This window comes from Phoca vitulina, unplaced genomic scaffold, assembly GCF_004348235.1.
Source record: "Phoca vitulina isolate PV1807 unplaced genomic scaffold, GSC_HSeal_1.0 scaffold28, whole genome shotgun sequence".
In the NCBI taxonomy this organism is placed as follows: domain Eukaryota; kingdom Metazoa; phylum Chordata; class Mammalia; order Carnivora; family Phocidae; genus Phoca; species Phoca vitulina.
The window spans coordinates 12,242,227-12,264,075 of record NW_022589731.1 but is presented as its reverse complement, the minus strand read 5'-3'; the positions used below and the strand labels follow the sequence as shown (position 1 = coordinate 12,264,075).

At 36.0% G+C, this 21,849-nt stretch overlaps 1 protein-coding gene across 5 annotated transcripts in view; it reads right to left on the bottom strand.

The window, feature by feature from the left end:
* Positions 1 to 21,849, bottom strand: part of ATRNL1 (attractin like 1) — an 839,540-nt gene that overhangs the window by 637,464 nt on the left and 180,227 nt on the right. For all 5 annotated transcript variants that reach the window (XM_032423422.1, XM_032423427.1, XM_032423424.1 and 2 more), the window contains exon 11: positions 747 to 831. In XM_032423422.1, the coding sequence (XP_032279313.1) occupies positions 747 to 831 (85 nt within the window). The remainder of the gene's footprint in view (positions 1 to 746; positions 832 to 21,849) is intronic.

The following is a 21,849-nucleotide window of genomic DNA, read 5'->3' as shown; positions in this document are numbered from 1 at the left end:
GAGCTATTGTTTCCTGCCACATTACCAAAATTTGCTATAGAAATACAAAAATGAGGGCGCTTCGGTGGTTCAGTCAGTTAAGCATCTGCCTTTGGCTCAGGTCATGAACCCAGGGTGCTGGGATCGAGCCCCACTTCAGGCTCCCTGCTCAGCGGGGAGTCTGCTTCTCCCTCTACCTCTCCCCCCTTCTCATGATCTCTCTCTCTCTCACACTTTCTCTCTCTTTAATAAATAAATAAAATCTTTAAAAAAAAATAGAAAAATGATACTAACTTAAAGGAACAAGGTAACTTAATGATCATCCCATCCAAAATCCCAAGGGATATAAAGATATTAAAGTCGAGAGGTTAAGGGACTTGTCAAAAATCACATGGTTAATGACAGAACTAAAATGAGAATCTAATTCTTCTCACTTTCCTTGTTCTCCTTGATAGAAATATGGGGCTAGCCTATCTATCATTTCAGTTTGATCTTTTTTAAAGAAGTCATTCATTGTCTGATCTCTACAAAAAGAAAAGAAAGCAGGATGATTTTTTTTTTAAGTATTTTAGTTTTATCTCAGCACTCTGACTGCTCCTCTTTCTCTTAAATATATTTGAACACAAAAGAATGAAGGATATGGTTAACGAACCAAAATGTATTCCACGGTAGACTGGGTATACCCAATGCCATTAAGTACAAATGATAATTTTCAAAAAGAGTAACAGAATATGTGGATAGGATGACTGACAAATGTACGTTTTTACCCATTAATAACGACTGCAGAGTGTCCAAATCTGTTGACATCTCTATGAAGATTTGGTTTTGGTAATATTTTCCATTCATCACAAGCTAGAAAAAAGAGAACAGCAAAACAAAAAATGAAATAAAACAAATTAAGACAAATACTATAAAACCATCTTTGGTCAAATAAAAGATACATTAAAATTAGGAAGTCTTTCATTAACTTGCCATGACCTACAATTTAGTATCATTACTCAACTGGCATCATTCTTTTTTTTTTTTTTTTAAAGATTTTATGTATTTATTTGACAGAGAGAGACACAGCGAGAGAGGGAACACAAGCAGGGGGAGTGGGAGAGGGAGAAGCAGGCTCCCCGCAGAGCAGGGAGCCCGATGCGGGGCTCAATCCCAGGACACTGGGATCATGACCTGAGCCAAAGGCAGACACTTAACAACTGAACCACCCAGGCGCCCCTCAACTGGCATCATTCCTAAAATAAAAATAACTTCTGCATAAAATTCCCACAAATAAATGTAAGTATATGAGATAATGAAAATGAAAAAAATATAGGTGTATAGTTTATGTTGGAGGATAATTCCAAAGACATATCTTTATTAAATAAATCAAGGTTCATATAGTAAACTGCATGAACGCCAATACTGGGCAAACCTGTTAGAAAATTAAATTACCAAACCAAATTTTACATGCATGCTTATGAAATTAAATGGAATATTTAATATTCAGTGAAATAATGCCTAAAAATGGCATCACTGAAATAAAATATTTAAATCATTTTAATGATCTGATATTTCAAAATAATAGAGTTCATTTTATGTAAAAGAGAATGGACTTCAGTTGCAAAAATCTAGAAAAAATAAAAAACCTAAATAATTCATGAGCTATATAAAAAATATGGAAAGAAAAATGGTAATAGAAAACTGGGTATTAAAGAGGGCACGTATTGAATGGAGCACTGGGTGTTACACGCAAACAACGAATCATGGAACACTACATCAAAAACTAATGATGTAATGTATGGCGATTAACATAAGAAAAGAAAAGGAAAGAAAAGAAAACCGTGTATCATTTCAATATAACCTAGCCTCAAAATTGACACGTATACTAACATAGATTTTGAGATGACAAGTGATTCAATTTTCAGTAACTAGGGACATTCTCAGGACAGTGTTTTAAATTTCATCTTCTTAAACATGCCATATCTAAAGAAGGCAGTGGTATTTAATAAAAACAGGGAAGTAACAAGATTTTAAAAACAAATTTTATTTTTAGGTAGTTTAGAAGCCCTTTGGGAACAAGAAAATAATCTAAAATACAGTTAGTTGTAAAAGTTAAAGTTGTAATAAATTACTGTTTTCCCATTTATGTAATTATAATGATAGTAATAAAATAATAATTTGGTTTTAATTCAATATCATTACTAATGAAGATCAAAGAAATTACAAAAACCAAAATCATAGTTTAGAAAATGAAATTAGAAAACAGCAATAAAATACATCTTGAATTATATCTCCTAAAGTCTATTCCAAAGAACACAAATCCCCCCAAAAGAGGTTATTCCTATCTCTCCTTAGTTCACAAAATATATCTGCCTATTAAATACTCTCAAAAGAGAGAGTACAGACGTATAGAAGCCTAACTATATCTAACCCAGTGCTCCCAATATTTTATCCGCAGAAGCACTTTTCATGTCATACTTTTCACATTAACATTTCTAAGAGCCAATGCTCTGAATATCACATTTTGGAAAATACTATGAAAGAGGGCTACACATAGGATTAACAGTCTGGTCAATTTTACATGTTACAGTTCATGAAAGAAGTATGTTTACATGTGTATAGTACTATAAAGCTTCCAAAGTGCATTCATCTACATAATCTAAAATGGTCTTTGTAAGAATCCAATGAAGTTGATTGAGCAGGTATTACCATATGTTGAAAATGAAAAACTAGAGGCACCTGGGTGGCTCAGTTGTTAAGTGTCTGCCTTTGGCACAGGTCATGATCTGGGTTCGAGCCCCACATCGGGCTCCCTGCTCAGCGGGGAGCCTGCTTCTCTCTCTCCCTCTGCTGCACCCCCTGCTTGTGCTCTCTCTGTCTCTGTCTCTCTCCCTCTCTCTCTGTCAAATAAATAAGTAAAATCTTTAAAAAAAAAAAAAAGAAAGAAAGAAAATGAAAAATTAGATCTAGAAGTTAAGCAATTTGCTTAGGGCCCTTTTGATTACCTTTGTTTTTCTATAAATTATGTTTATAAGTATTTGATATTTAAAAGTATATTTGTAGCAGATTCTGAGAGATTACTCCCATGTGGAGAGAAAGGGTGACCTGTAAAAGACACAGGCTTTGAAAAAAAAAAGAGATGGAAATGTTAGAGACAGTAAATAAGTTAGGGCAGATAGATTTCAATCATTCCACCCAACCCCAACACACACAAACACACACACAGGGCCAGTGATTTACAAATTATGTTGTTTGTAGTATTCCAACAACAGAATTAGAAACCTGAATATGCTTCAAAGAAATGAAACAGAAAAAAGTCAGATGAAAGAGTAAGACTGCCAGATAACAATTTGTTACAAAAATCTCCAAAGAAGAAGAATCTTTAAGATCATTTGGGGGCAATCTGGAGTCCAGAAAAGAAAGTGACCCAACAATCTGAGCTAACCTAGGACTAAAAGGTAAGTAATTTGGCCCAGCATCCAACACAAACCAGGCAGAAGGAAAGCAGATTTTCCAAATGAGAACCATAGAAATGCTCAGAAAAACTAAGGAGTTGGAAAAAAAGAGAGCTAAGAATAAAGACAAGCATTAACTAAAAATTTGGCTTCCTGAAGATTTTTCTAACTCCATAAGCCAATTTCTTTTGGTAAATGATGAAATTTTTTCAGCGCACAGAACAGCCTCAAAAATGGCATTACAAACACCTATGTACCACTAACCAGATCTGTAAACCTAGTACTTGACCATGTTTACTACAGATTTTTTAAATAAATAACTTATTACAGATATAACTTAGGCTCCCTGTGTACTCCCATTCCAATTCAAGCTTCTTTAGGTCTTCCTTCTTTGGATGCAACTACTATTCTGTTTTTGCTTATCAATGTTTCTCTATATATGATACATATATAGTAATTTTCGTAGGCGGGAAAGCTTTGTATTAATACAAATGTTTATTATATTATACAATATGGATCCCTCTGAAACTTGTTTAATTTCAGCCCATTAGTTTTTGCTTTTTGTTCTCTTCATTTTAACCATTTTTATGTGTGCAGTTCAATGACATTAAGTACATTCACATTTTGGAAACATCACGACCATCCATCTCAGCACTTTCTTATTTTGCAAAACTGAAACTCTGTACCTGTTAAACAATAATTCCCCATTCCCCTCTCTCCCAGCCCCTGCCAATCACCATTTTACTTTTCTGTCTATAAATTTGACTATTTTAAGTACCTCGGATGAATGAAATCACATTATTAGTCCTTTAGTCTTTGACTTATTTCCCTTACCAAGTCTTTAAGGCTCATCCATGTTGTACCATGTGTCAGAATTCCACCCTTTTTAAGCCTGAACAATATTCCATTGTACATATATACCCCATTTTGTTTACTAATTCATCCATCAATGGACACCTGGGTTGCTTCTAATTTTGGCTAATGTGAATAATGCTGCTATGAACATGGGGACACAAATATCTATTCTTGTACCTGCTTTCAATTCTTTTGGGTATATACCCGAAGTGGAATTGCTGGATTATATGGTTAAGTATTGTTTAAATTTTTGAGGAACATCCATACTCTTTTCCATTGCAGCTGTACCATTTTACTTGATTCCATCAAGGAGTGCACAAGGGTTCCAGTTTCTCTACATCCTTACTGACACTTGTTATTTTCTATTTCCTGATAATATCCATCCTAATGGATGTGAAGTAGTATCTCAATGTGGTTTTGATCTGCATTTTCCAAATGATTTGTCATGTTGAGCATCTTTTTGTGTCCTTATTGGCCATTTATGTATCTTCTTTGGAGAAATGTCTCTTAAACAACCCATTTAGACTTATTCACATATGTGGTGCGATGTTTTCATTTTAATCATGTTACAGCATTCCATATTATGATTTTACCAAAACACATCTATCCTTTTAAAGGTCATTTAGACTTTTTTAAGGTTTTTTCTAACACAAGTCATGTTGGTTTGTTCACTGTTACACACATCTTCTTTTGCAAGTTTTGAGAGTTTCTCCAGGTGGATTTCTAAAAGGAAAATTACTAGGTTTAATGAAAGACACAAGTTCAATTTTACTAGATTTCACCAATTTGCTCCCCGAAGTAGTTGCACTGACTTAAATTCACACTAGCCATGCATGACAGCTCTTATTTCACATCCTCTCCATTATGTAGCTCTCTCAGACTTTTAAATTTTTACCAATCTGATGAATGTTGTTTTTTTTTTTTCTAGTTACTGGTAAGATTAAACATCTTTTCACATTAGTAGGTCATTTGTTTTCACCCTTCTGTAAAATCACTATTCAAGTCCTTGCCCATTTTTCTATTTGATTTTTGTTTTTTGTCTTTTTTAACAAAGATTTTATTTTTAAGTAATCACTACACCCAATGTGGGGCTCGAACTTACAACCCCGAGTGCTCTTCTGACTGAACCAGCCAGGTGCCCCCAGAATTTTAGTTTTTTGATAATTTTAAGAAATCTTCATTAAATGTCCTAAATATCAATCCTTTGTTAATTATATGCATTAACATATATTCTCCTATGCTGTGATTTGCCTTTTCATGTAGTTTATGGAGTATTATTTTACAAAAGTTTGTACAGAAACCTGATCAAACTTATCATTTTCTTCATGACTTATTCTTTTTATTCTTAACTCAAGATTTTAAAGATAATCTCCAATATTCTTCTAAAGGATGGCTTTAACCATTTTGATCTTCAATCCATTTGGAACTTATTTTTGCATCTATTCCAGGGATCTAATTTAATTTTTCCCATATATAATATTTCCCAGATCTTTCTGTGTATTACCATATACGAATCTTCCCAGGACCATTATTTTAATATTTATGCCTGACCCACGAATTTGTGCCTCACTTGGTTTCTGTACTGCTTTGGTATGTTCTTACTTTGCTTGTTTTTAACCAAAGATATGTATGTGCAAAGTTTAGAAGTCAAATTATCCCACAAGGTTTATCACAAAACTCTCCTGGCTCCCTATCATCCCAATGCTTACTCCTGAATCAGAGGTAAGCACTTTGAATTCTAAAATAAAAAACTAGAAGAAGCTTGTTTTTGTATTTATCTCCTTATTCTAAATGGCATACTTAGTTCTTAGGTTCAGATAATATCTCTGACTTTCTCTTTAAAAGATGAAGATTTGGGGCGCCTGGGTGGCTCAGTCGTTAAGCGTCTGCCTTCGGCTCAGGTCATGGTCCCAGGGGCCTGGGATCAAGCCCCGCATCAGGCTCTCTGCTCCGTGGGAAGCCTGCTTCTCCCTCTCCCACTCCCCCTGCTTGTGTTCCCTCTCTCGCTGTGTCTTTCTCTGTCAAATAAATAAATAAAATCTTTTTAAAGAATAAATAAATAAATAATAAAAGATGAAGATTTAACTCTTATGCAGACATACACACACAACTTCCCTTCCTTCCATCCTCCTCATGTACTTATAATTTTGTTCAGGCCAATATGCAGTATTTACTATATATTATTCTACATACAGATGAGCCACATAGCATATTATAATTCTTTTTATCCTTGAACAAATTTTTATTTTCCCGGCAAATCATTTTTTTTTTTTTTGCTTAGGTTTCTATAGAGCAGCTGTTAATTCATCCCTGACTCTTTACCAAATGTATACACCTTTTTGCAGTATTTTCTAACATATCAAGCTATCCAGCAGTTTCATTTACTTCTTGAAGACATCCCTACTAAAACTCCATCTTTCTTCTGCAATACAAACTTGTCTCTAGACCTGCTGCAGCATCCTAAGGATTCTCTGCACATCTCCTATTATTTACTCTATTTCTTGGATTTTAATTTTTATCAATTTGTATTTGTTTATGTAATCAAATATATCAGTAGGGGACATAATTCTATAGCTGCCAGACAGAGTGTACATTAGAAGTAAATTTTTGAGAGGTTGCAATTCTGAAAGTGACTATTCCACTTTATATGATTATTTGATTGGGCTTAGAACTCTAACTTTGAAAACATTTTCAGATATTGAAGGTATTACTCTGCAATCTTCTGGCTCCTGGTTTTGCTTTTGCAAGGTCCTATCCTATTTCTTTTCTTTATATATAAGCTCTTAGGGTCTTCTTTCTATCTCCACTTTTCATGATGGATTTTGCTACGAGTCTCTTCTGGGGCTTAGTGAAATCTTTTATTCTGAAAATTCATATACTTCAAGCCCAGATATTTTTCTTGAATTTTTCATTTGATAATTTCTTCCTCATCTAAAATTTTCTGTTCTTTTTTTTGGCCATTCCTATTACTCAGACAGCAAATTTTCCGGAATAATCATCTAAACTTCATACCTTTTATCCTATTTTACATCTGTCCTTTGTTCATAATACTTTTGGAACATATTCTTCATTATATCTTAAAATCTATTAATTTGTTGTCTTAATTTTAATTTCAAAAGCCCCATTTTTTTGTTTTCTCAATGATCTATTTTTTAAAAGTCACATTTTTACTTCATAAATGTAACATCTTCTGTCCATAAAGATTGAAGTTATAATCTTCTTCCAGTATTACCCCAATTTCCTTTGATTTCTTATTTTTTCCTATTTGTTTGATATTTTCATCAGATTTAGTGGCTTTTTGTGAATGTCTATGATAACTAGCTGCCCTCTCAAATTTAAGACTGAAGAACAACAAAACTGTTTAGAAATTCTGTGCTTGGCCAAGACATGTTGTTGACTGTTGGAATACTTTGTTTTTTGAAATATAACTGATATACAACACTGTGTAAGTTTAAGGTGTACAACATGACTTGACATATATATATGTATATGTGTATATATATATGTATACACACACACACACACATATATATATTTAGTGAAAGATTAAACACAGTTTACTTAACACCAAAAGGAAAAAAAGAAAAAAAAATGGTTTTTTTCCTTGTTATAAGAATTCTTAAGATTTATTCTCTTAATAACTTTCATATATATTATATGGCAGTGTGGGGATTTTGATCAGTTGGGACCATTTTAGTTGAAGACCTCCAAATATTAGTTTTTGCACACTCCTTCTCTTGGGCCGGTCAGATTCTTTGAGGTAAATCCTCCAATCTCCTGCCTAGAAGCTATAAACCTGGGTAACAGTATTCTGGACCTAAGTAGAAGAAAAAAGCTAGAGGTTTCATTCATAAGTATGTATACTTTCACCTAAGCCCACTGTTTCCAAAATTGTACTGATACCCTCAACCATGCTCAGATACCTGGATCAATATCCACAGAGAGTAAACCTCTTTCTTCCAGCACAAGTTGAAGAAGGGGATTTAGGGATTTAACAGCTAATTGTATAGGTTTTTAATCAAACTTTCTGTTTCAGGCCCACAAGCACACCCCATTTTCAGAAATACTTGAAAACTCTAAATAAATAAATAAATAAATAAATAAATAAATAAAAGCACATGAGAGATAAACAACTCCAACTCAGATCCCAAAGAAATGGAAAGAATACTGGGAGTGTGTCATCCATACAGTGAAATAGTGGGATTTAACTGATCAGACCACATATCTACTGATCAAATCACACAGCTAACATAAGTAAGCAAGTCTCATAAACTCAAAAGCATGGGGTTTCCAAATTTATCCATTGAGTTTATTCCTATTAAGGTAATAGCTGTTTGCACATTTAAAAACTGAACATCTCAGGAGCGCCTGGGTGGCTCAGTCGGTTAAGTGTCTGCCTTTGGATCAGGTCATGATCCCAGGGTCCTGGGATCGAGTCCTGCATCAGGCTCCTTGCTCAGTGGGGAACCTGCTTCTGCATCTCCCTCTGCTGCTCCCCCTGCTTGTGTTCGCTCCCACACTCTCTCTCTCTCTCAAATAAATAAATAAAATCTTAAAAAAAAAAATAAAACTGAACATCTCAACTTAGTAACAATGCTAAAGATCAGGGAGTTGTTTTCTGAATGTTCTCCAAAACATTTTTTTTTCATAATAGTGAATCTTGAAAAATAGAACCAAGACTAAAACATTAATTAACTTGGGTGTTTTAATCTAAAGAAAGGAAGACTGAGAATTCATCAACTGCTCTTAACTAAGAATAGGAAAAAATATGTGAAATTTGGGTTAACAGATTTAGATAAGACTGAGGAAAAAGGACATCACTATTTAAGTAATTCAAATTAGATGTAATGAAGATCCAATGACACAACAACATTATGGATATAAAACTGAATGAGACTGAATTCCTGCCCTGAAGGAATAACAATAGAATGTGATAAGTATTAAGAGAGATATATAAAGAGTGCTATGGGAGTCTCCCTCCAAAAAAAAGGAAAGCACATAGTTGCTTCTAAAAGTTAAATGTTTTTTTAAATTACTATATTATATAAGATTAACTGAAGGATACATAAAACCTCACAGTCTTTTTAAATGGGTAAAATTTCCTAAGATAAGTTGTCATAACCTTTTACCTAATAAAAACAATATGCTAATTGCTTATCAATGCTATGTAGTATTCAATTCTGAAAACAACTTTGGGGAGTAAATATTTTTGTTACCGTGTTATAGATAAGGAAACAGTATTTAGAGGTTTGATCACTTCCTTAAAGTCATTAAATGGTGGAGTCCACATTCAGAACCAGAGCTTCTTAATTACTACATTATACTGCCTCACTATGTCACCAAAATATCCTTTTCAACATAAACAGTAATGTCAGGAAAGTAAAAATATATATGTATATATATTTTTTAAAGTACACAAGTCCCTGCAGAGAAACAGTACAGTATACTCTTAATATTTTAATTATACATGAGAATGATTAATTCAGACCAATAATAATACAACACAATTCTACTTGTAGAAGCTGGTTGCCTTTTAACATATGTGGTGGTAGGAGGTGAAGGCTTTATTACTATCTGCAAGACATCACCTTCAATTATACTAAAAGTTTACAAAGAATTACAAACAACATTTGTTATATATATTGGTGTTATTTAACAGATATTCCAGTTCTCTTCCTTCAAGCCCATGGTAAAATTAAACTCCCACACTTCCTAGAAGTTGGATGTGATAATATGACTTGTTTCTTTTTTTTCTTTTTTTTTTTAAAGACTTCATTTATTTATTTGACAGAGCAAGAGAGCACAAGCACAGGGAACAGTAGAGGGAGAGGGAGAAGCAGGCTCCCCGCCAAGCAGGGAGACTGATGTGGGGCTTGATCCCAGAAACCTGGGATCATGATCTGAGCCGAAAGCAGACACTTAACCATCTGAGCCACCCAGGCGCCCCCAATATGACTTGTTTCTGCCAACAAAATGCAAGTTAAAGTGACACTTGTATTTCTAGATGGAACCACTGAATTACCAATGAAAGACAATTCAATTCATCTTGGGTCCCTAAGTGATGACAATAAGCTAATCTGCCTTGCCTCCAACATTAGACATGTAGCATGAGTGAGAAATTAACCATAATTGGTCTTAATCCTCTGAAACTTGGAGATTTACAGTGGACATGGATATGTGCTGCCCAGACCTCATTCAAGGAAGGAACTGTCGTCTCTGTTGCTGGGAGAGGTGTCGGTGAGCAATCATCAGCTGCAAGCTACTTCAGCAAGTTCCTCAGTATCTTTGGGCCACTTCACCAAGGCCACAACTTTTTAAGGATGACCCACATGCAACTGCTGATCAACTTGGGGTTTTAAAGGTCCTGTCACTTCGTCCCAACATACCATTTTATCTCCAGAGATCCTTGTGTGGTTGACTAAGGTTATCTATCCAGCATCACAACTCAACTTTTCCTTTTGTCAAATCCTGCTTTCTCCTCCTACCTCTTCCAAAGGCATTGATCTTAAGGGTACTCTCAATGAACATCATAAACACTAAACTCTATCTCAGAGTCTACTTCCATGAGAACCCAAACTATGATAGCTGGTACCAGGAGTGATACAAGAAAAGCAGGAAATAAGATGGAGTTTGTGAGCTGAATCATATACTACTAAGCTAGCAATGAAGAACCTATCATTGGTGCTAGGTATAACAAAGAAAGCCCCTGGCACAAGATGTCATCAACTATTAAAACTTATACCAGTGGTAAATGTATGCCAAAGAAAGGGAATATTCTAGTAGGTGTGAAGTATCAGATGTTTGATAATAGTAACTAACTAATACACTAAAATTGCGTATCTACTGCTTAGCCCCACTGAGCTCTAGAAAAAAGATAATGAGGGATGCCTGGGTGGCTCAGTTGACTAAGTGTCCAACTCTTGATCTAGGCTCAGGCCGTGATCTTGGGATTGTGGGATCGAGCCCTGCTTTGCACTCAGCGAGGAGTCTGCTTGAAATTCTCACCCTCTGCCCCTCCCCCCACTCTCTCTCTCACTCTCAAATAAATAAGATCTTTTAAAAAAATAAAATAAATAGGGTGCCTGGGTGGCTCAGTTGGTTAAGCATCTGCCTTCAGCTCAAGTCATGATTCCAGGGTCCTGGGATACTGTAAGACCTAGAGAGCAAATATTGGCAGAAGTTGGGGGAGTACACATTGTACTAGATAATAATGGGAGATTGATCCAAGGGGCGCCAGAACCTTATATTGGATTAGGGAGAGTTTAATGACTTAAAAGCACTCTCCCAAGATGCAGGATTTATGCCCTAACAAGGACCCCAGGAGATGGTGTGAGCTCACTATTAAAATGACTCCTATTTACAGCAAAGGGAACAATCAACAAAATGAAAAGGCAACCTACAGAATGGTAGAAAATATCTGCAAATCATATATCTGATAAGGGGTTAATATACAAAAATATAAAGAATTGACACAACTCAACAGCAAAAACAAAACAAAAAAATAATCCAATTAAAAAATGGAGAGAGGAAATGAAGAGGTATTTTTCTAAAGAAGACATCCAAATGGACAACAGGTACAATAAAAGGTATTCAGGGGCGCCTGGGAAGCTCAGTCGGTTAAGTGTCTGCTTTCAACTCAGGTCATGATCCCAAGGTCCTGGGATCAAGCCCCGCATTAGTCTCTCTGCTTAGCAAGGACTCCCTACTTGTGCACTCTCTCTCTCTCTCTTTCTGTGTCAAATAAATAAATAAATAAATAAATAAATCAAAAAAAGTGTTCAATATCACTAGTTATCAGGGAAAAGCAAATCAAAACCACAATAAGCTATCACCTCACACATGTTAGAATGGCTAACATCAAAAAGAAAAGAGATATCATGTGTTGGTAAGGACATGAAGAAAAGGGAACCCTGTGCACTGTTGGTGGGGATGTAAATTGGTTCAGTCACTGTCCCTCAAACAGGAAGGTTCCTCAAAATATTAAAAAGCAAACTACCATAGAGGATCCAGCAATCCCACTTCTGGGTATATACCCAAAGAAAATGAAAACAGGATATCAAAGAGATATCTGCACTCCCATGTTCACTGCAGCATTATTCATAGAAGCCAAGATATGGAAACAGCCAAAGTGTTCATCAATGGATGAATGGATAAAGATGTGACATATATACATATATATGTATATATACGTGTGTGTGTATACATATACATACACAGTGGAATATTATTCAGCCGTAAGAAAGAAATCCTGCCATTTAAGAAAACACGGATGGACTTGGGGGTATTACACTAAGTGAAGTAAGTCAGATAAAGAAAGATAAATACTACACAGTATTTGTCTTTATATGTGGAATCTAAAAAAAAAAAAAAAAAAAAAGTCAAGCTCAATAGAAACAGTTAAAAAAAATGTTTGCCAGGGACTGAGAATAGGGGAAATAAGGAGAGGTTGGCAAAGGATACAAACTTTCAGTTATAAAATGAACCAGGTATGAGGATTTAATGTATAACATGGTTACCGTAGTTGATAACACAGTATTATATAATTGAAATTTGCTGAATGAGTAGAACTTAATCTAGAAAGAACATCAAATTAAAAAAAGGAAATATATGTGATCTTATGGATGCATTAACTATACTGGGGGAATCCTATCACAATGTATACACATACCAAATCATCACAATGTATATGTTATAGATCTTTTTTTTTTTTTAAGATTTTCTTCATTTATTTGACAGAGAGAGACCCAGCGAGAGAGGGAACACAAGCAGGGGGAGAGGGAGAAGCAGGCTCCCCGCAGAGCAGGGAGCCCGATGCGGGACTCGATCCCAGGACCCTGGGATCATGACCTGAGCCGAAGACAGATGCTTAATGACTGAGCCACCCAGGCACCCCTACATATCATATATCTTATAATTTTATTTGCCAGTTATACCTCAATAAAGCTAAAAAAGAAAAAGAAGACACCTAGAAACATAAAAAACACAGCCCATGCTAAGTAAAGTCAAAATGTTAGAACTGCCATAGCAAAGAATAAAGGCAGGGGTAAAAAGTCTAGAAATACGGGCAGTCTGGAGTGGATATACTAATGTAACACCAGAAAACCTACCAGGTCATTCATTATATCTGTGGAAAGGGCCAGAGGGTATGCCATTTACCAAAGCCATGAAGAACGGGATAGAGAAGGGGCACTAGAATCAATAAGAATGTGCTGGCTCTCCTCCACAGGCCAAAGCTGATGGAAGGAGAAATCATAACAGAACGAGCTCAATGACGGAGACAGTAGGACAATACAGCCCAACTGGTGACACTTAACCATCGGAATCCAATCCAAGTAGTGGGCAAGATTTATAATATGCAGCAAGCCTGGAGTGTCAGTCAAGGAGACTAGCCTATTAAAAATTATAGAGATGTTTAACAGACCACAGCACACCTAGAAGCAAAACAGGCAGCCAACAAGAGCACTACTACCTAACTTACATCATCAGAAGAAATCAAGGACAGATGATCAGGAGGCTGATGGTAGATGCTGCAATAAAAAGTCACAATTTATTGCTCAATGTTTAGAATTGAGCCATTTCTGCAGTCCATATTTGATATATTTAAAATTCTGATGCCTTGGAGGAATGACCCTGCAATACCACAGTCAGTATACATGGTAATAATTCCCCTATTTCTTTATCAAAGTCACCCATGGTCATTTAATAGCATAACTCTAACCTAGGGGAAAAAGCAGCAACAACATTTCAAGTACAGTTGGACACAGGTCTGAGTTAGCACGGACACCCACAGATATAAAGTGTCATCATGGCCTCTCTTTATAGGAGGGATATATGGCAATGAGGTAATTAATGACATCCTGGCCAACGTCCTGTTCAAAATGAGCCACTGGGTCTGCAGACCTATGCAGTGGTCATGCTCTGGATGTTTCTGGCAAATGGCACAACACTGACATTGGGTCCTTGGCTATCACAGTGGAAAAGATCAAGTGGAAACTTCTGAAACAACTACCCCCAGATAATATATTAAATTTTAAACAAATGTTGCATTCCAGAGGGTGTGGGTGGCAGGAATTAGTATTACCCTAAAGAATCTAAAGAATGCAGGGATGATGGACCCCATCAAATCTCCTTTTAAGTCTGGGTCCTGCAAACTAAACAAAGCCTGGAGGATGACAAGAGCCTACTACCAAATAGTAGCTCAAATTGCAGTCACTATACAAAATGCTATCTTTGTTAGAGCAGAGTAACATGACCATTTTTGGCAAACGTGTTTTTTGCTAACCCTTTCAGAAAAGAGGATCAAAAACAGTTTGCTTTCATATGGAATAGAAAACAGTATACATTCACAATTTTGCCTCAGGATCATATTAACTCTCCCTCCTTTTGTCATAACATAGGACACATTTAGTCCCATTGGACATCTTGTAGAACATTACATTGTTCCACTACATTAATGACATCATTCTAACTGTGGCCAGATGAGTAAGAATGGCTTATGAGATGGAGGTCTTGTTAAGACATATATGCTTCAAAGGGTGGAAGATAAAACCTACAAAGATTCAGATTTCATACTAGTAAAATATTTAGGGATCCAGTGGTCAAGAACATTCTCAGACAGCTCATCTGAATTGAAAGACCAATTATTACATCTTGCAACGCCCATGAAAAGCAGAAAGCAAACCATCCAGTAGGTCTCTTTGGATTCTGAAGGTAACTTATTTCAGTCCTGGGAATACTGCTCCAGCCCACATACTGAACAACATGAAAGGCTGCCAGCTGGGAGTACATGCCAGGGCAGGGAATAGCTCTGCTATAGGTTCAGGTTACACTTGTAAGCAGCTCTGCAGTTAGGGCTGCATGACCCAGTAGAATTATAGCTATTGGTGGTGGCACTGTTGGAAAAAGTAGCACATGAAATATACAGAAAGTCCCAGTGAAAGAATCCCAATGCCAACCCCATACACATGTCAAAGGCCATCCCATCTGCAGTGGAAAATTTTATACTCTATTCCTGCCATGTTATTGGGCCCTGGCAGAGAGAGAGACCCTGGGTTAAAAACTGACCATGTGTTCAGAGTTTTATATCATGAGCTGGTTCTGTTACCAAGAATCATAAGAACATAAAATGGAAGTGGCACCCAAGATCAAGCATGAGCAAGATCACGTAATACACAAGCAATCTACATGAACAGGAAGCTCAGACCCCAGGTTACCCAACACTGTTGCACCTGTCATCTTACAGCTATACAGAAATATTGGAAGATCAGAAACAAGGAGGGCCTGGGGTAGAGACACGTAGATGGATATATTTGAATGAGCACAAAATATAAAGATCTTTGTGACACAAATTAAAGGCATCAGAGTGCATCTAACATGGAAAAGACAGTAAACAACAAGCAAACAAATGACTAAAACAGCTAATATCAGTTAGTCTCTATTATAGGACACCCCAGTGCTAGCACAATGAGAACATGAACAAACTAGCCATGATAGAGAGATGGAAGTCATCTAGGAATGTAGCAGCAGGGGCTCCTCTGAACAAAGCTGCTCTAGCTACTGTTACTGGCAATTGTCCAGCCTGTCAGCAAGATATCAACTCTGGTCCCTTGATAAAACTATCCCCCAAGGCCACCAAATATACACTTAGTGGCAAGCTGACTAAAATTGGGCTCCTTCCACTCTAATTTGACCAACAATTCATTAGGACAAGAATAGATACGTACTCTGAGTATCAGTTTGATTTTCCCAACCACAGGGTCTTAAACAGTATGACTGCCTTAGAAATTATGAAGTGTTTGATCAAGCAGCACAGGATCCTATGTAATCAGAAGACACACTACAGCAAATGAAGTACAGGAATGAGCCCATAACCATGGGATCCACTGGATCCTGTAACACACAATGTGATAAACCTTTCGATAGGCACAAATGAAACACCAGGATGCAGGATACACCTTGGAATTTAGCAACTTTTAAATGGTGGTCTGTCCCCAGTAGGAAGAATATAAAAGTCCAGGTACCAAGGAATAAAAGCCACTCTTAGTGGCCTCACTTTCAGTGATACAGTTGAGTAATTTGTGCTTCTTATCCCAGAAATCTGGGCTCTGCAGGATTAGAGATCTTATTCCCCAAAGGGGAAATACTCTGGCGGGCCATAGCAATGTCCCACTGAACTATAACCTAGAGTTAGCTTAGTTCCCAGGGTAGGGAATAGCTACCACTTAGGCACTTCAGGCTCCTTCTGTCAAGGTACCAGCAAGCAGGCAAAAGAGGAGTCACCATCTTGGCAGGGATAATTGGCCCTGACCATCAAAGGGAGGTAGGACTGCTGTTACAAAATAAGGGCAGGGGAATATGTTTGGTACACATATGATCCACTTAGGTGTCCCTTGGTATCCTCTTGCCAAGGGTAATGGTAAATGGGCAAGTTCAATACCCAGAGCAGGAGGTACATGATGACCAGGGGTTCAAATACCTAAGGGTAAGGGTCTGGGTCATGCTACCAGGTAAGTCACAGAGATCAGAAGAGGTTCCAACTGAGAGTAAGGGATATTTAGAAAGAATAATGGGGGGGGGGGGGGGGGACATGATGAATATCAGTTGTAGCCCTGAGACCAGCTGTAGAAGCCAAAGGAATAATCTAGGTTTTCCCCAGGAAGAATGGGTCACTGGAATCCTAGAGGAGCTCTTGACAAATGTATTTGAAGTGGACTGAGTAGTTCAAAGAATGAATTGTGATGAACATGGACATGCACTGCCTAAATACACCTTCAGGAAGAACCTGTTGCCGCTGCTGCTAGGATTGCTGTCACCTAACATCATTCAGCTACCAGCCCCTGTGGAGACTGCTTTAACTACATGCACAGAGCTTCCTCACCCAAGTTCCTACCCTCCTAGGAGTGACTCTCATACAATGACTAATCAAGGCCTGGCTGTTTCATCCTAACAAAGAATAATTCTGATGGATATTTCAGCTAGAGTTCCCTTGGGATTGGCTGCAGCTATTAAAGTCTACTTGACTTTTCCCTCTGCCCGATCCTGCTTCTTCTACCTCCTGATCACAGCTATTTATCCCAATGACCCAATTTGTACCCCAAACACTAAACTCTGTCTCAGAATTTGCTTTCCAGAGAACCCAGACTGTGGCAGGATTGTTTGTTGCCACACTATAATCTAACCTGTACTGACTGATACAATACAATAAATGTGAGTTTCCTCTGCAGTTTCTTAAAATTGCTGGCAAATTGTTTTCATTCATAAAATTGCTTAGAAAACAGGATGCCTAGGTGGCTCAGTTGGTTAAGCATTTGCCTTTGGCTCAGGTCATGATCCCAGGGTCCTGGGATTAAGCCCCGTGTGGGGCTCCCTGCTCAGTGGGGAGTCTGCTTCTCCTTCTCCCTCTGCCCCTCCCCACTCTCATGCTCTCTCTCTCTCTCTCAAATAAATCAATAAAATTTTTAAAAAATTGTTTAGGAAGAACAGAATTTAACTTGCAAGCTTATGAAAAGCTTGTGGAGGTAAGTAACTTTTGCAGATATAAACACTTTTTGATGCTTGCTGATATTTGCCCAACATGCCAGGATTTTTCAACAGAACTAGAAAAGAAAAAGATAAGAGCAGTTGTTACAAATAGGCTTTCTATTTATCCCTTCCAATTTCTTCAATAACTATAAAACAGAAGGTTGGGCTAGATAAACTCTGTAGCTGAATTTTCACAGTCTTGATCATGATTCATTATAAAACACAGATTGGTTTTCCTATAACATGTAGAAGTTATCAAATGCCTTAAAGCTCAATATTAAATTAATATAATTTATTTACATATAGTCTATTCCCATTATTACATTACAAAGTCTGTTATATTATTAATCTGACTACAATCTATAACTGTATTTCTTGCCAAGAAGACAATGTATTTCCAGAGCACTCAAGTCATTATCACTTAACAAACAGTTCAAGGCTACACAAATGAGAGCAAAACCCACATGGCCTACTGATGTCAAGAAAACTGACAAAAATACCATTCCATGACAATAGAAAAACCACACAGGACTAATGACCAAACTAAAATATACTCTCTGAAATACACATTTTAAAAAACACTTACACTGCAGGGTACTAAATATTAATTTACAAACCGTACACTCAATACACATAAGATCAAGAAATTAGAGTTACCATTATCCCAAACCCAAATTTCAGCAGTCAGAATACTGTGCTGCCAGAACTATCTCCCTACGAAGGGCCACATAATTACATTAAGAACTTATGCTGAAATTTAGAGACTGGTTTATTTTATCAATGATGCATAAAATAGTGCAGGTAGAAAATGCATACTCATTGGCTAATTTTTCTATAAATATTCATATTTTTCATGAAAATATGTATCTGTGCTACTTTAAGGACAAATTTTAAAGATCCTTTTAATAATCTACTTGAAATGCAAGTTCAAAAGTCAGTCAGTATTCATATTACTAGAAAGAACACACAGATCGTATATATATGACTCAAAATTAGACGGATATAAAGAAAAACTTCTATTAATGATTTGTATATTTTGTAAAAGAAAACCAAATTTCTGGATGTTGCCAAAATGTTTTTCTACCTGCCCCTTAAGTGATGGTGCTTCACTGGGTTTATCCCCCACTAGGCCAAACCTTCTCCTAATAGTGTAAAAAGGTGCACACTTTTCCTAGGTTATCTAACCACAGCTCCACTCAGGATTTTGTCCCCTGATATTCACTCAATGAATATTTATTTAGTTTCTTACTCTCTGCCAGGAAAAGTGTGTATCACTATTCGATTCTCAATCTTAATTGAAATGATTTTATAGTTTTAACATACAATGATATTTCCTGTTGGCTTCTGTACATAGTCTTGATGTAAAAATGATATTTATAGTTTCCTTGATAATGAATCATACATGAGTTCCCAGAATAACTCCTACCTGGTCATAGTTTATTATATTTTTGAAACATTGTCGAGTTCTATTTGCTAACAATTTATTTTAAATTTTTGATTCTATATTTATGACTGCCTTTCCCTACCTTCTTCCCCTGGGGTTTTGTTAAGACATTTGAAAATTTTTCTTTCAGTTTTACATTTTATTACAAGATCTGTATTCAGCAATTTTTGCATTCAAAACAATCTCTCAAAATGCTAGTAGATTTGTTAAGAGAAAGAGAGATTTATTGTTCATTATTCTTTCTCCTTGATTTTCTATCTTGAGATCAGTATTTTCTGATTAATTTGTGGGAGAGGGGAGGCACAATAAAATTCAAAGATACCTTAAAAATCTGATTAACTCTAAATCTACAATAAAGCTAATTTTCTTGAGTGGCTTGCTACATTAACAAATATTATATGCCCTTTCCCCAATTAAAGATCATTCAAGTATTTTCCTGTTAAATCAGGGAAAAAATCATTATCATAGCATAGTGGTAGAATCAAAAAAAAAATCTGAACTTAGGCTTGGGTTCAAATTTTAAATATACCATCTTATGACCTATGTGACTTTGGGTTTAACCATGCTAAATCAGTTTCTTCCCCTATAAATGAATATAATAATACATACTAGTTAGGTGTTATTAGAGGTTATGAGGCATTATATCATAAAGCACGTGTTAAGTGCCAAGCACCACAGGAAACATTAGACAAATGCTAGTTCTCTCTTTTCTCAAAATGAAAGGTCACTTTTTCCTTTACTTATTGGCCTCTTTTTTAAAAAGAAGAAGCTACTATTTCTTCTATATAATGGTATATTATAGAAAGAACCCCTTGAGCAAAAAATTGAGTAAAGCTAAAAACGGTAGCTGGCTAAATGCAGTGAAAAAATGTGTGAATAATTTTAAGAGTTTTTCTGATGACAAACAGAAACAAACAGATTCTTTCAGGTGACCAGACAAGGGGTGCTGCTTTCACCAGGGAAGAACCCTAAGAATTTAACAAAGGGCATAGAGAAATACTGATTAACAAGGAAAGGAATAAAATAACCTCCAGAAAATGAAAATAATTATAAACATGAAGAGCAAGTAGGTTGGAATTTTTATAATTTTGCTGGAGTGTTCAAAAAATTAAATAATTAGATGTTTTAATTTAAATATGATTTTTAATGAAATTACATACCTTATAAAATTGTACCCATTGTACGTACACACACACACACACACACACACACACACACACTCTATGGGGGTGTACAAAACATGCATGCTATCCCTCATAACTAGTCAAGTGATTTTTTAATGGTATAGTGAACTATGACTTCACTGTTTTAACTGTGTGGTTAACTATATATATTATTACACATTACCAATTAAAATAATATTACTTCTCAAAATATGAAATTACTTTTAAGCTTTGTTTACTGAGTTTGTTTTTAAATAATCACCTACCAAGAAATTAACATCATAAGTAAAACTGTCATGTTCAAGAAATTTATTTTAAAAACTGTTATTATTAGAGCACCTGGCTTGCTCACTTGGTAGAGCACACAACTCCTGATCTCGGGGTTATGAGTTCAAACTCCACATTGGAGGTAGAACTCACTTAAAAAAAATAAAATAGGGGTGCCTGGGTGGCTCAGTTGGTTAAGTATCCAACTCTTGATTTCGACTCAGGTCATCATCTCTGGGTCCTGGGGTCGAGCCTCATGTGGGGCTCCACGCTCGGGGGAGGGGGGGTCTGCTTGAGATTCTCTTCCTTTGCTCTTCCTCCTGCTTGAGTACTCTCTCTCTCTCTCAAATAAATAAATCTTGAAAAAAATAAAAAATTTTAGAAACTTATTATTTTGATCTAATTTGAAGTTTCAGCTTCAGTTTCAATATATCTGCTTTCTGCAAGATATATTTCTAATATAAATCCTACTCCCTACTCTAACTTACGAAATCACATTTTCATGTTACTACTATCTTTTTGAAGAAAAAAATATATGATCACTGTATCTACGAGTTGTCCTTCATCTTGTTCGGAATTCTATACATCCTCCTAAACAGTTTGTTCAGAATTCTATACATCACCTTAACCATTGGGCAAATTTTCTTACTGGAGAATAACAACTACCATTTGTAATTAAAAGCCTCATAATTCTACGTTAGGCCTACCAAAAATTCTTGTAATAGCTCTTAATTAGATGATTCTGAAATACTGTCTCCAAATTCAGTTCAATCTTAAGGTAATGTTTCAATTCATGACAATCTCTCATTTGTAAATGTTGAAATCCTCAAGCTACCTAATGACACTTTAGAGACATGAAAAACAAACAACCTGATACCTTTTTTCCTTCTAACGCTAGAAAACTAACTTTTATGACAATGTGTACTTTGCACAACCAAATAGTTTCAAAGTATAAATGTCTAATAACATGAGATGAACATGAGGCATGTTATTCCATTACATCTTTAGCAGAAGGTTATCTTTACCACAAAGATCATTTTAAACTTGAATAAGGTGTCATGGTGACTTTCTGAAAGCAATAATAATACCACTAACAATAACAAAAAAAAAAAAAATAACAAAGTTATCTGATTTCAAGCTAGATTTACAGACAAGAACACTAAGTAATATCATTCTATATGTT